Source organism: Centruroides vittatus, unplaced genomic scaffold, assembly GCF_030686945.1.
Source record: "Centruroides vittatus isolate TY-2023 unplaced genomic scaffold, ASM3068694v2 contig_1506, whole genome shotgun sequence".
Classification (NCBI taxonomy): Eukaryota; Metazoa; Arthropoda; class Arachnida; order Scorpiones; family Buthidae; genus Centruroides; species Centruroides vittatus.
Genome location: NW_027120931.1, coordinates 897,477 through 909,799, shown reverse-complemented (window position 1 = coordinate 909,799; position 12,323 = coordinate 897,477). Strand labels below are relative to the sequence as shown.

Sequence of the window (12,323 nt, the reverse complement as noted above, 5' to 3'; positions counted from 1 at the left end):
ACTACACAAGCTTTATTGACTATAAAATTTCTTGCATCGCAACATTTTCTCATGATTGTGTCATTGCCTAATAATTTGCCCCGTTGTCCCAAGTTTTCAATGAAACAGCTGTGTTATTCTAACTTAACTTACCCAGTTTTGTTAATCTTTGAATTTTGACATGCTCTATCTGGCAAAATCCATGTGTTTGGGTTGTTCATAAAATCAAATGAATTAAATGAGAACAATGTCATTGTTGTTGTTATTTTCATTGGACATTTTGACTGATTCATTTTCAACAAAATAGCTGTTTGTAAAATCGAAGTTACGAATGTTGCTAGTGATGTTTTATCTGAAATATTTTTTTCGGATTACTTCAGTTGGGCAGTTACTTGCCTTGAGAACCGCACTTCCTTACTATCATTACTTTTTATATTCAACTTTTGATGAGTCTCAAAGTTACACTCAGTTGTAACTCGGACTACTTGTGTTTCTTTTATAATTGCTAAAATGGGCAATCTTTAACTATTCATTCTCTACAGCTATAATCATAATAATTTCAGACAATAATAAATAAATACAGTAAAACTTCTCTAAACTCAAAGCTCCAAGAGACAGGAAAAAACATTGAGTTACAGATGATTTGAGTTAGAGAACGATAGACTAAAAATTGCCAATTCTGAATAGATTTTTACTTTTACCTCTCTTGCATTATATAAAGAATCTTTTATAGTTTTTTTAAACATCCTGTGTAATGCTTTTCAGCAAAATGTTCAATGTAACTAATGGAATCAAACAGTTTTGCAGGTACATCTTGTTGAGATAAAGCGAGAGGACCTTTCACTTCAAACTGGAATGTTGTCTGAAAATTGGTGTTGGAGAGTAGATACAACTAACTGTTTGAAAATTTCATGGAAATCTGATAATTAGGATCACTTTGGATAGAATAAATATTAAAATTTGAATTGGGGAAGTTGAAAGTAACATAAATCAGTTTCGGGGGACCGTGATAAACTTTGACTCGAAGAAAATTAGAGTTAAGAAATTCGAGTTGGAGATGTTAAATTTCCACGCTGTTCCATTGAGACCTACAAAGTGCTTCATTTTCTTTGAGTTACAGATGTTTGAATTAGAGAAATTTCATTGTAATTCTACTACACTTAAATTAAATAATTGCTTTTATTGGGCTATATTAAGGTTAAGTAATAGTCAGATACATTTGGATAAAGGTAGGCAGTTAAGCTGCCATCTCATAAATTTAATAATTAGAAATAAATTAATTTTTTTGTTTTTTAATTTGAAATGATCTAGAAGAAATTGTTTTATATCTGATTATTAATTAGCCTTAATATAGCCTGTTAAAAAATCTGGCAGCGCATTTGGTGCTACTAGTGTATTGGGTTGTTGTATATGTTATTAACATACTGAAAGTCTAATAAATAAGTTTATTCTATAAAATATATTTTTTCCCCGCTTTCTGTATGTGTTTTTACGCACTACAAATATTTTAGTGTGTAAAAAAAGTACATATCTTAATGTTGGTACTCCAATCTTGATTTACAAGACAATTCAGCAAATAAAATTAATTATATAAATATGTAAATTATATATAAAAATATTTTTATAATACGTTTCTCTTATTAATTTTTAAAATAGAACTTTACCTCCACCTTTTGATTCTATAAAACCAAGAACATGGAGACAGATTTATACAATGAAAGAAGTGAATAGTAGTTTAGCAAAGGTCAAAGTTGTTGGTTATGCTGAAAAATTGGTTAGTAATTTACAATTTTATTTAATTTTTTTATACCCTCTTATCAATTAAACTTTGTAGTCAAATACAGTCTCATTTCATGTATTCACATTTCTACCATAGCAAATTTATTGTAATATTTAAATTAAAGAATCCTGATATATTGAACTAACTTAAAGTGCATTCGAGAAAAATTTGTAAGTAGAAGTAGCTAATAAAAGTAGGAAGTAGAAGGCAATTATTTTCCCAATGTCTGTTTTTCATGGTAATGTATCTACCGTGGTTGTGCAGTTTAATGATTTTTATTACAAAATTTCACTGCAATCTTATAAGATTTTTCTTAAGAATAAGCATATACATAAATGTAGAAAGTAGTGATCTACTACAGTACTTTATTTTCATTGCTCTGCTTTTATACAATATTAGTTTATTATAAATTGTACAGTATCATTACATTTTCATTGCCGTCTATTGCATATTAAAGAAAACAGTTTACGTGCAATTCCTAATAGGTAGTACTATACAAACATTCATTGCATTACTATTAATAAACATATCCTTTGTTGATTTCATTAAGTATTTGTCAGTAAAGCAATTGGAATTTGTAAGAAAATTTCATTCATTTTCATAAGTGAGTTATAAGCAGTTTTTGTTAGTACTGGTAGCTTTCTTTGGGGTGACTAATGTATGAATATTCAATAGCTAGAAAACTGTTCAGATTTAAACATATTTACCTTACTAGCCTGGATTTGATAAAAGTTTCAGTTTTTTCAAGATCTTTTTCTATGAAAATATAATGACTGTCAATTTATTTTGTTATATTCAAATATAATATGCCACTAATTCTAAGACACATGTCTGCTTTGAACAAGTAAAACTAGGTAAACTGCATATTAGAATCAAAGAAATTATAAAGATTAAAGATACCAAAAGATTATGATGTCTCATCAACCTTACATATAATTTTGTAAAATATCCTTTCTAAGATAGGTTTTAAAATTTACAAGTACATTAAAAAATCTACTTTACTAAAATGATAAGTTAATGTTAAGTTTTGGAAAAATGTTACAAAATAAATTATTTTAAATTAAATAATACGAATACAAAACAAAAAATCTTTTATTTTTAATTACATTTTAGAAAGATAAATTATGTATCATTATGCATTTAGTGATGTGAAAAGTACTTGAATAAACTTGAATTTGTAATAAACTGGATGTTTATCAATTCACTAAATAAACAAAAATCCAGCTCACAAACAAAATCATTTAATCAAAAACAAACGTTTTCAATCACTTTTAACAATCATCTTTAGATTTACATCAAATTAACAATAGATGATGCAGAGCGATTGAAATATTTGTTTTTGATTAAATTATTTTGTGAGCTGGATTTTTGGTTATTTAGTGTGTTCTTAGTACTTGAATAGATTTTTTTTGTTTTTATTCTTCTGAGCAACAAGAAACATTTACTATTGACAGTTTAAGTGGAACATATTTAATTACAGGAAATCCTCATTAATTCAAACTCAGATAATTTGAAATCCCATTAGTTCGTCACCATACGTTTGTCCCAGCCGGGGATATAGAGATTTACATATTAAAGAATTTGTTTAGTTCGAAATACGGCTACTTCGAAATGAAAATTCTGTCCGAACTGTGATATGCATACATTAACTTGTTCATTTAGATCAAAGTGCCTCCATGCTATAAGAGAACAATAGACCACAAACAACTCTGATCTGGTCAATATGGCTTTGCTTCTACAGTGACATATTTTCGGGTGTGATCTTACCCATGAAATACCTGTTTTTCCTCTTATCTCGTAAGATACGGTTGGTTTTCGGGAATGCAATATTGGGCTACAAATAGCAGATTGTGATATCTGTAGGACTGTAGGCTACTACATTTGGTTTTCTTACTACTATTTAGATCACTTAAAAATAATTTGGGCTAAATTTCCAGGAATTGTGCTTTACTTTTTATAAAACCTATCTGGCAACCTGTGATCTTTTCAACTGGCATGTGCTATTCACCTTCACATTTATATTATTATTATTAATGAAAATTACATTCTGTAAGCATATCTGTATTCCATCTGCTTAATAAATTACTTTTGTTACATGGCATTTGGCATATTGTACAGATACATGTAAATCTTGGTTAATTTGAAACTTGATAATTCAAAGTCCCGATTATTTCGAACTGAAAAGGATTTCCTGTACTTGTACTAGTATGATTTTTCTTTTTTTAAAAAAACCTAGGAAATATCAAGGAAATAATTTTTTATTTGTTATCTTTTTTCGTTTTTGTCTTCAGTTGGATTTGATACTTAATGTTTTGAATGGAAAATGAAATATAAATAATTTTTTAATATTGAACTTTTTTTAATTAAAGAAAGATTAAAATGTTTTAAACTTGAATATTTTTAAAAAAAGGTTAAGCTTGATTTAAAACATTTGAAAATTAAACTCCTTGTTTATATGTTGTAATCTGATGTTGTCGAGATATGCTTTATGCTAAAGATTTACATTTTGAAGGATTCTGTTAAAAGTATGTTGTATGTAAGTTGTATTTTTGAGAACAAAAATTAAATTAATAATTAAATAAATTTTGTTTTTTTTTAATAAATAATTTCTCTTTCTTAATTTGTTTATTTAAATTATTAATAATTACATTTAGTAATATTTGTTTTCGAGAATAGGATATTTACGGAGTCTTAAATGTTTCTGCCGTAAGCTCAGGATATTGTTTAGGAAGCTGCAATTGGATAATAAGTAGTAATCATGAGAAGGTAATTATGGATTTAAATAATTTATTATCTTTGAAAATTAATGTTTTTATATCAATATAAAATCCTTTAAATGCTTACTTGAAGTTTATTCTCTTAAATATACTGATGTATTACTTTTAAGTTATATCAAACAGAGGAAAACAAATCTGATATATTTTAATTTATTTAAATTCACAAAAATTCTTAACCAGTTTATTCAAAAGAAAAACTTTTTGGATTTTTTTTTTCAATTACCAAACCTCAAATTCTATTACCAACTCAATCATGTAACAAGAATGAACAGAATAATTAAATTCAAAATTTAATTGTCTACTGTTTTTAGAAGTAAATTGTTTGAACATGCTTCTCCGCATCTTAAGAGAGCACTGTACCGTAATTTAATATTTTTGATATTTAACTCTCTGATTTTATAAAATAATTTCTTTTTATATATTATATTATACACTTTTGTAATTCTAGATTACTTATATATCTGGTTCGTCAACTTTAACAACTCATCCAAAACCAATGGAACACACTCCACTTCGAAATTCGGATGTTTTAATAATGTCTAGTTTGACTCAAACTCCTTTAGCTAATCCAGATAATATGCTTGGGGAACTCTGTATAACTATAGGTAAAATATATATATATTAATTATATTAAATAAACAGAAGTTTTTTAATTTTAAAAATTGTTATCTTTGTTAAATGTATTTCATCATAATAATTAACCATGCAAATTGCATTGATAAATTTGTCAAAGAGATTCTAATTGCATAATTTACATCCAATTGAAAGCATTTTTGAAATTAATTAATTATTTTATTTTAATTTTTTATTGTTTCACTTAAAAAGTATCAATGTGATATGTAAAAACCTCATAAGAACAACCTCCTTTTATATTTTGAATATAATGTTAGTTTCAGTTGTTATAACTACTATTGAAATCGTGGTAACTTTTCTATTTACATTTGTTTCTTAAATGTAATTTGTTCTTTTTTGATTATAAGTTAGATATTAGATAAATACTTTATCTATAATAGAAACATCTAAACTACAACTCATGAAGTAGTAGATGTAGCCTGCCATACAATTTATTTTGCTCCACAGAGATATTTCAAATGTCAGTTATAAATGATAAAATAGAATTAGGAGTTCTATAAATTATACTAGAAATTCTCCCGTCAAGCACGACAGATTATTTTTTATGAGAGGGTAGAAATTGAAGAATTGAGAAGAGCTTCAAGTCAAGCTTGACGATGTGATGCTGTTTCTGCAGCCCTTGACGGCATTATTCTTACTCAATGTCGCTCAAGTCAGACTTTACGGTCTTCGGGGTCTCGGTTATTCTTATTCTTTTAGATCTAGAATTTACCTGACCAATTTTACTCTTACGCTTTTCCCTAGGCCCCCTTTTTTTGACAAAGTAGCAAATCATTTTAATTTCACATTGATAATTTAGTCCAAAAATGAATTGTACATATGTTAATTAGATGAGCGATAAAACTCTACATAATGGGGTCATTAGATCATTACTTCTGATTGGATAATAGGATGTCATGGGATCACTATAGAAAGATTTTTTTGAAGAAGTGACCTGATGCGACTATTATTTTTAAAGTTTAAATTTAATGAAGTTTAAAATACAATATTTGCCAAAATATTTAAAAACGTATTAACTGAAGGGAAATTCCCTCATTGAGCATGGATGTCACGTGGTCACTGATATCACTGCAACAATAGTGCAATCACTGATCCAAAGTCAATAAAATGTTTATTCTATAGCTAATATTTCCACAAAATAAGTGCCTATACTTCCCGACAGAACATAAAACAAATATAACCAAAATTTCATCTAAATTGGACAAAAATTGCAGGAGTTATAAGGAATTCACATACACGCACATATAGATGATGGCTTTTATATTAGTAATAATTTTAATAATTCCATAACATGCTTAATCCAGTCTCCATTATCTCAAATCACTACATATATATTTTTACAACATATAGGATATCTTGATAAGATAGCAATATATATGTTACTATTAGATGTTCTTCAAAAGTACTTTTATATATTTGGAATGTATAAAAATGTTTGTGACTTGTTTACCCGTGACTTATAACTAATGTGGACTTCTGATAAAAATATTTGAATATGGCTGATCTCTAAAATAATTCATCTAAATTTAACTATTTTAAAATACTACTATAAAAGTAGATTGAATAATTCCACTGTAATTTAATTTATGTTATTTTTAAAATTTAATTTATAATTTTTCTCTTTTACGTAATGATTTTTACTAATTTTTTTTGTTTGACAGCTATGACAGTTCGTAATAATGGGAATGTTTTAATTCCTTGTTATCCGTCTGGTGTTACATATGACTTGTTTGAATGTTTAGCAGTCCAATTAGATTCAACCGGACAAGTTTCTGTACCTATATATTTTCTGTCACCAGTAGCAGATTATTCATTGGCTTATTCAAACATTTTAGCAGAATGGTAAGTTATGATGATGATGATGATGATGATAACTTAAATACTCAATAAACTAAACTAACGCTAAACCTAATAAATTATTTGAAATAAGTTTTTTTTAAATAATAATCTGAAATATTGCATATAAATTACATTTTTAGGCTCTCTCAAAGTAAACAGTCTAAAGTATATTTACCAGAAGAGCCATTTCCTCATGCTCAGTTAATTCGAAATGGGAGACTAAAGCATTTTCCAAGTATTTGTGGTAAGTGTAAACAAATAACCAAATGATTATAAAATCAGTTTTAAATTCTTGTAGTATATGTTAAAGTCGTATCAGTTTTCTGAGATTTAATTTTTATATACATAGCCAAACCATCACCTTAAGTACTCTGGCTATAAATTCGTTATTTTTAATAATTAATACTAAGTAATTTGCTAATATGAGGTAGAAGTTAGGTGCCATCTCTTATCTAAGTTATTTAATAAATTATTTAAATTGTAAATAATTTAGAATCATCTGGAAGAAAAGCATAAAGTTACATCTATTGGGTTGTTCGGAAAGTAATTTCATTTTTTTATTACTAGAGGAATTAGATATATTTTTACCAGCCAATTTTATTTTAAACCACATTTTCATTATATACTTCGACAGCCGACATTTTAAGGCTTATTTGTAAAAAATTTTGTTTGATTCTGTACAATTGTTTTTTTTTTTTTTTTTTTTTTTCGGTGACCCATCAAATATGGAAAATTGAAAGCATGCATCATTTTCGGCATATTTTGCTTTTTTATAACTAAAAAACCAAAATGCTGTTCAAACAAGAAAAAACTTGTGGTACATGTTTAGAGATGATGTGTTGAGAGAAAGACAGTGCCAAAACTGGTTTACAAAATTGCGTTCTTGCAATTTTAATATCGAAGATACACCACATTCTGGATGGCCATTTAAAGCCAACGAAAACAAAATAAAGGTACCGATTGAAGCAATCTGTTGTATAACAACACGTGAAATCACTAAGAGATTAAATCTGTTAAATTGAACCGTTTATTATTACTTAAAATGAATTGGTTTCGTTTCAAAGCTCGATATATGGGTTCCACATGTTATTAACGAGAGATGCTCTCTATGGTTGGATTTTAAAGTAATTTGTTTTTGAGCTTCTACCAGACAATTTAACAATTGATTTGAAAGTGTACTGCCATCGAGTAAACAAATTGAGTAATATCATCAAACAGAAAGGGCCAGAATTGATCAACAAACAAAGTGTAGTGTTTTACCAAGATAATGCCAAATTTCACACAAGTCTGGTAACTCGTCAGAAACTGTTATAGCTTAGATGGGATGTGTTATCACACCAACCATATTCATAACCCAATAAATTTAAATACATCTGGAAGCAAAGGCTTGCTCAGGGTCTGTGTGGTGCAACTAGCAAGTGCACCACACAGACCTCCACAGTTAATTATGTTATGTTAAAATTACTTGTTATTTATTGTGTATAAAAAGTTATATTTATATTCTATATATGAAGTTGGAATATTCACCAAAATTATTTTATTAATTTAAAAAAATAACTTATAATTAGTGACTTTACATGTCATTTAATAATTTTTTTTTTTCAGTTGAGAATTTTAGTACTGAATTTCGAACTCCTTGCATTGTTTTTGCTGGTCATCCATCTTTAAGATTTGGAGATGCAGTTCATTTTATGGAATTATGGGGTGGCTCCTCTAATAATATTGTTGTATTTACAGGTAATAAGGGTACCTAATTAGCACATTGAGTTTTTACATGATAAAATCAGTGTAGTGTAAATATAGTAATCAATATCACCTAAGTTATGGTAATTTAGATATTGAAGATTAATAATTATAATTCTTAATTCAAATAAATAAGCATACTATCTTCAGTAATAGTAAATAGAGAATACAACAGAAATTATAATATAAAATGTCTGTTGTATTATAACAGACATTTATAAATAATGTCTGTTATAATATTAATATGAGTTAATCAAATGTTTGAATGTTGTTTGAATTAAATAAAATCAAAGTTTCCTTCTGAAATTTTAACAAACACATACACTGATTTAAATGAAATTTATCACATTAAAATACTTTTATATTTGAACTGATTAATTAATTAAAAGATTTTAATTAGAAATTAAAAATCGAAAGCTTATTAATATGTTTGTGTCATATCAACAGAACCAGATTTTCCATATTTGGAAGCCGTAGCTCCTTTTCAACCATTATCTATGAAAGTAATTATATTCTGAGTATTTAATTTTTAACTTTCAATTACTTTATTTATATTTATACATATATTTCTAGTTTATTGATGAAATTATTTAATTTTGCATTAATATTAGGTTGCACATTATCCAATTGATACAAGTTTAAGTTTTAATCAAGCAAATAAATTAATCAGAGATTTGAAACCAACTCATTTAATTGTCCCCGAACAGTACATTGTTCCTCCACCTCTACAACATCATAGGACAGATTTAGCTTTGGAAAGAGTAAGTTATAAAAGAATATATTTATAGAAAATTTTATAATTTTATGCAAAGAATTGTAAACTTACTTTTAGGAATTTCCAATAATATCGTATAAAAGAGGCGACGTGTTGCAGATCCCAATTAAAAGACGCTACGAGAGATTGTATATGGATGCCGAGGTATAGTCAAAATTCATTTAAATTATTATAACATGGAAGAAAATAATATTTAATTCATTTTTAATAATAATAATTTATATAAATTTATATTTAACTAATTCTTGATGAATGAAACTTGTTTTATTTTAATATTTCAATCTTGTAATTTCATATTTATGAACTTTCAGTACAAAAATAACTATTTTTTGAAATTAAACTGTACTCTAATTACATAGAAGAATCTTTAAAACTACATTTTTTTCAGTTTTATAATATATTATTTGCAATAAAAGTAATCTTTTAGACATTTTAGGACAACTTGCTCTTTCATACATAATACTTTGATACCTCTAAATTTCTTTCCATATTCCAAAATTATACTATTGTAAGCTAACAAACAAGAATTTTGAGCTATCATGCATTGGCACTCTGCCTGTTTTGGCTTTAGTAATATCAAAATCGTTCGTAAAAATTTAATTTTTATGGTCTATTTAATTTACAGTTTTAACATTTTAAGTAATAATTTATGCGGGATAACATATTAACTATGAAAAAAGTAAAACTTTCATATTTAAATAAATTATAAAATAGTACAAGATTTTCTACTTGTTCTTCTTAGCTGTTTAAAAATGGAACTCTCTATAACATGCAATTATTTTGTTTGACTTTGGATGACATGTTTGAAAGTTAGGGATTATTAGTTAAAAAATTTTAATAACAGTTTTTAAGTATTCTGATGTATTTAATGGAATATCCCTTCCCAAATATTAGGGAAAGAATTTCAAATTTTTTTATAGAATAACTTATTATTTATTTATTTGTTATTAAAATTTCTTGATTTAAATCTTATTATGATCATTACAAGAGCTTTCATTTGCAGAATAGCTATACAATATGATTAGGAAATACTATTTTAATAGATTAAAGTGTGGTGAAAAATCTACCACTGTCATTACAAAACACAGCCATTGAAAAATGAAAATAAAGGGCAAACTGTATTCTTTTTCATTTTAACAAAAAAAAAAAAAAGGCTTATGTAAAGTCTAAGTCAACCACTGCCATATGCCATCGGGCTATATAACGGTTACATTAATAATAAATTACCAAACAACTGTTTGGTAATTTATTATTTATGTAACCGTTATATAGCCCGATGGCATATGGCAGTGGTTGGCTATGTTGTTATAATGTATCAGGTTTTTGGAGTATTGTTTGTAGCTGATTCTGTTTACACATATATAATTTTTGTTAATAGATAAGGTACAATAATCAAGAGATATGACATTCCAATAATAGTTTTACTACTATTTATGATTTACATATTTTTGATGAATAATATGGTTTATATTATAATATATATTATTAATTATATGTGAATAACAATTATATTAAATGGTTTAGTTAGCAGCTTCTTTGATGCCAACTGAAGTAAAGCCAGGTGTCGCCATGATGACCGTAACAGGATTATTAACTGTTAAAAATAATAAATATATTTTAAAGGTAAGAATAGTTTATTGATATTGTTTAAAAATGTAAATGAAATAAATTAGCTTATTTTAATATTAATACAATGCTGCTTTAACTTTCTTATTATTGTGTTATTAAATATAATTTTAGCCTTTGATACAATCAAATCAATCTAAAAAAAGAAAAAATGAAGAAGAATATGGCTATCCTTCCAATTATGCCTGGGGAACATTAGATGTGCCTCATTTTTCCCAAAAATTAACAAAGGTAAATCATAGGAAATTATTTAAATGTTTTTGTATTATATTAAAATTTATCATTTTACTTTCTTCATTACAGTTTATGAATATATTTTAAAATTTTTGTTAAAAAATCTTTTTAAAATCTATTATCACACATACATCATACAATAGGGAATTTGCCCTCGCTCACTTTGCTTGCTCACTTCATTACTACAAAAATTTAAGTAGTTCAAAGATTTTTGAAAAAATGAGTGAAGTCCATAAGGTGATCAAGCAGACGTAAAGTGGTCCTACCCTACTCATTTACTTTGCTTATTTCACTCAACTCCCATGGGGTTGAGTGCCTCTTGCTTTGTCCAACCCTCTCTTTGCTCTCTCTCTTGCTTAGCTCAGTTTACTGCTTGCTCACCCCATGGGTTTTACTCATTTGTTCCTAACATAACCTATTCATAATAAGTTTTGTGTTGATTCATTAATCCCTGGTGTTGCCATTTCTATTTCCCCCCATGACCAGAAAAGTGTTGTGATGATTTTAAGCTGAGAATTTTATGTATAAAGAGTAGCTACATATATTAATTGAATAAATTTATATTTGAATAATGGATTTATACAGTATTTTCAATAAAGTTTATTTTAATATAGTAACTATATGTTCATGAAAAGAGGAATAAAATGTTGATCCTTGACTAGAAAGAACTTATATTCTTTGATAACAGTGAATGCTGATTATGTAAATTTCAGTTTTGGGTGGTTAAGTAATAAGATTGTAATACAATTGTGACCGGAGGGTCGGAGTCTCTTTGACCCCTCGTCAGGATGTGACACCACCGAGTCTGTCAAGACTCGGATATCGCGACGGAGGGTTCTTACGTCACGCGAACGGTCACGGGTGAGCGGATACGTTCGTTGTGGAGGTAGGAGAATCGAGAAAGTGAAATACTCAGGACACTGGCTACGTAACAAGA

At 27.2% G+C, this 12,323-nt stretch overlaps 1 protein-coding gene across 2 annotated transcripts in view; it reads left to right on the top strand.

Annotated features, from left to right (window-relative positions):
• The window catches only part of IntS9 (integrator complex subunit 9), a 32,651-nt gene that overhangs the window by 16,257 nt on the left and 4,071 nt on the right, over nt 1–12,323 (top strand). For both annotated transcript variants that reach the window (XM_067262672.1, XM_067262671.1), the window contains exons 7-17: nt 1,636–1,753; nt 4,436–4,525; nt 4,985–5,141; nt 6,831–7,011; nt 7,149–7,252; nt 8,614–8,745; nt 9,199–9,254; nt 9,363–9,512; nt 9,584–9,670; nt 11,051–11,149; nt 11,267–11,383. In XM_067262672.1, coding sequence (XP_067118773.1) covers nt 1,636–1,753; nt 4,436–4,525; nt 4,985–5,141; nt 6,831–7,011; nt 7,149–7,252; nt 8,614–8,745; nt 9,199–9,254; nt 9,363–9,512; nt 9,584–9,670; nt 11,051–11,149; nt 11,267–11,383 — 1,291 coding nt within the window. The remainder of the gene's footprint in view (nt 1–1,635; nt 1,754–4,435; nt 4,526–4,984; nt 5,142–6,830; nt 7,012–7,148; nt 7,253–8,613; nt 8,746–9,198; nt 9,255–9,362; nt 9,513–9,583; nt 9,671–11,050; nt 11,150–11,266; nt 11,384–12,323) is intronic.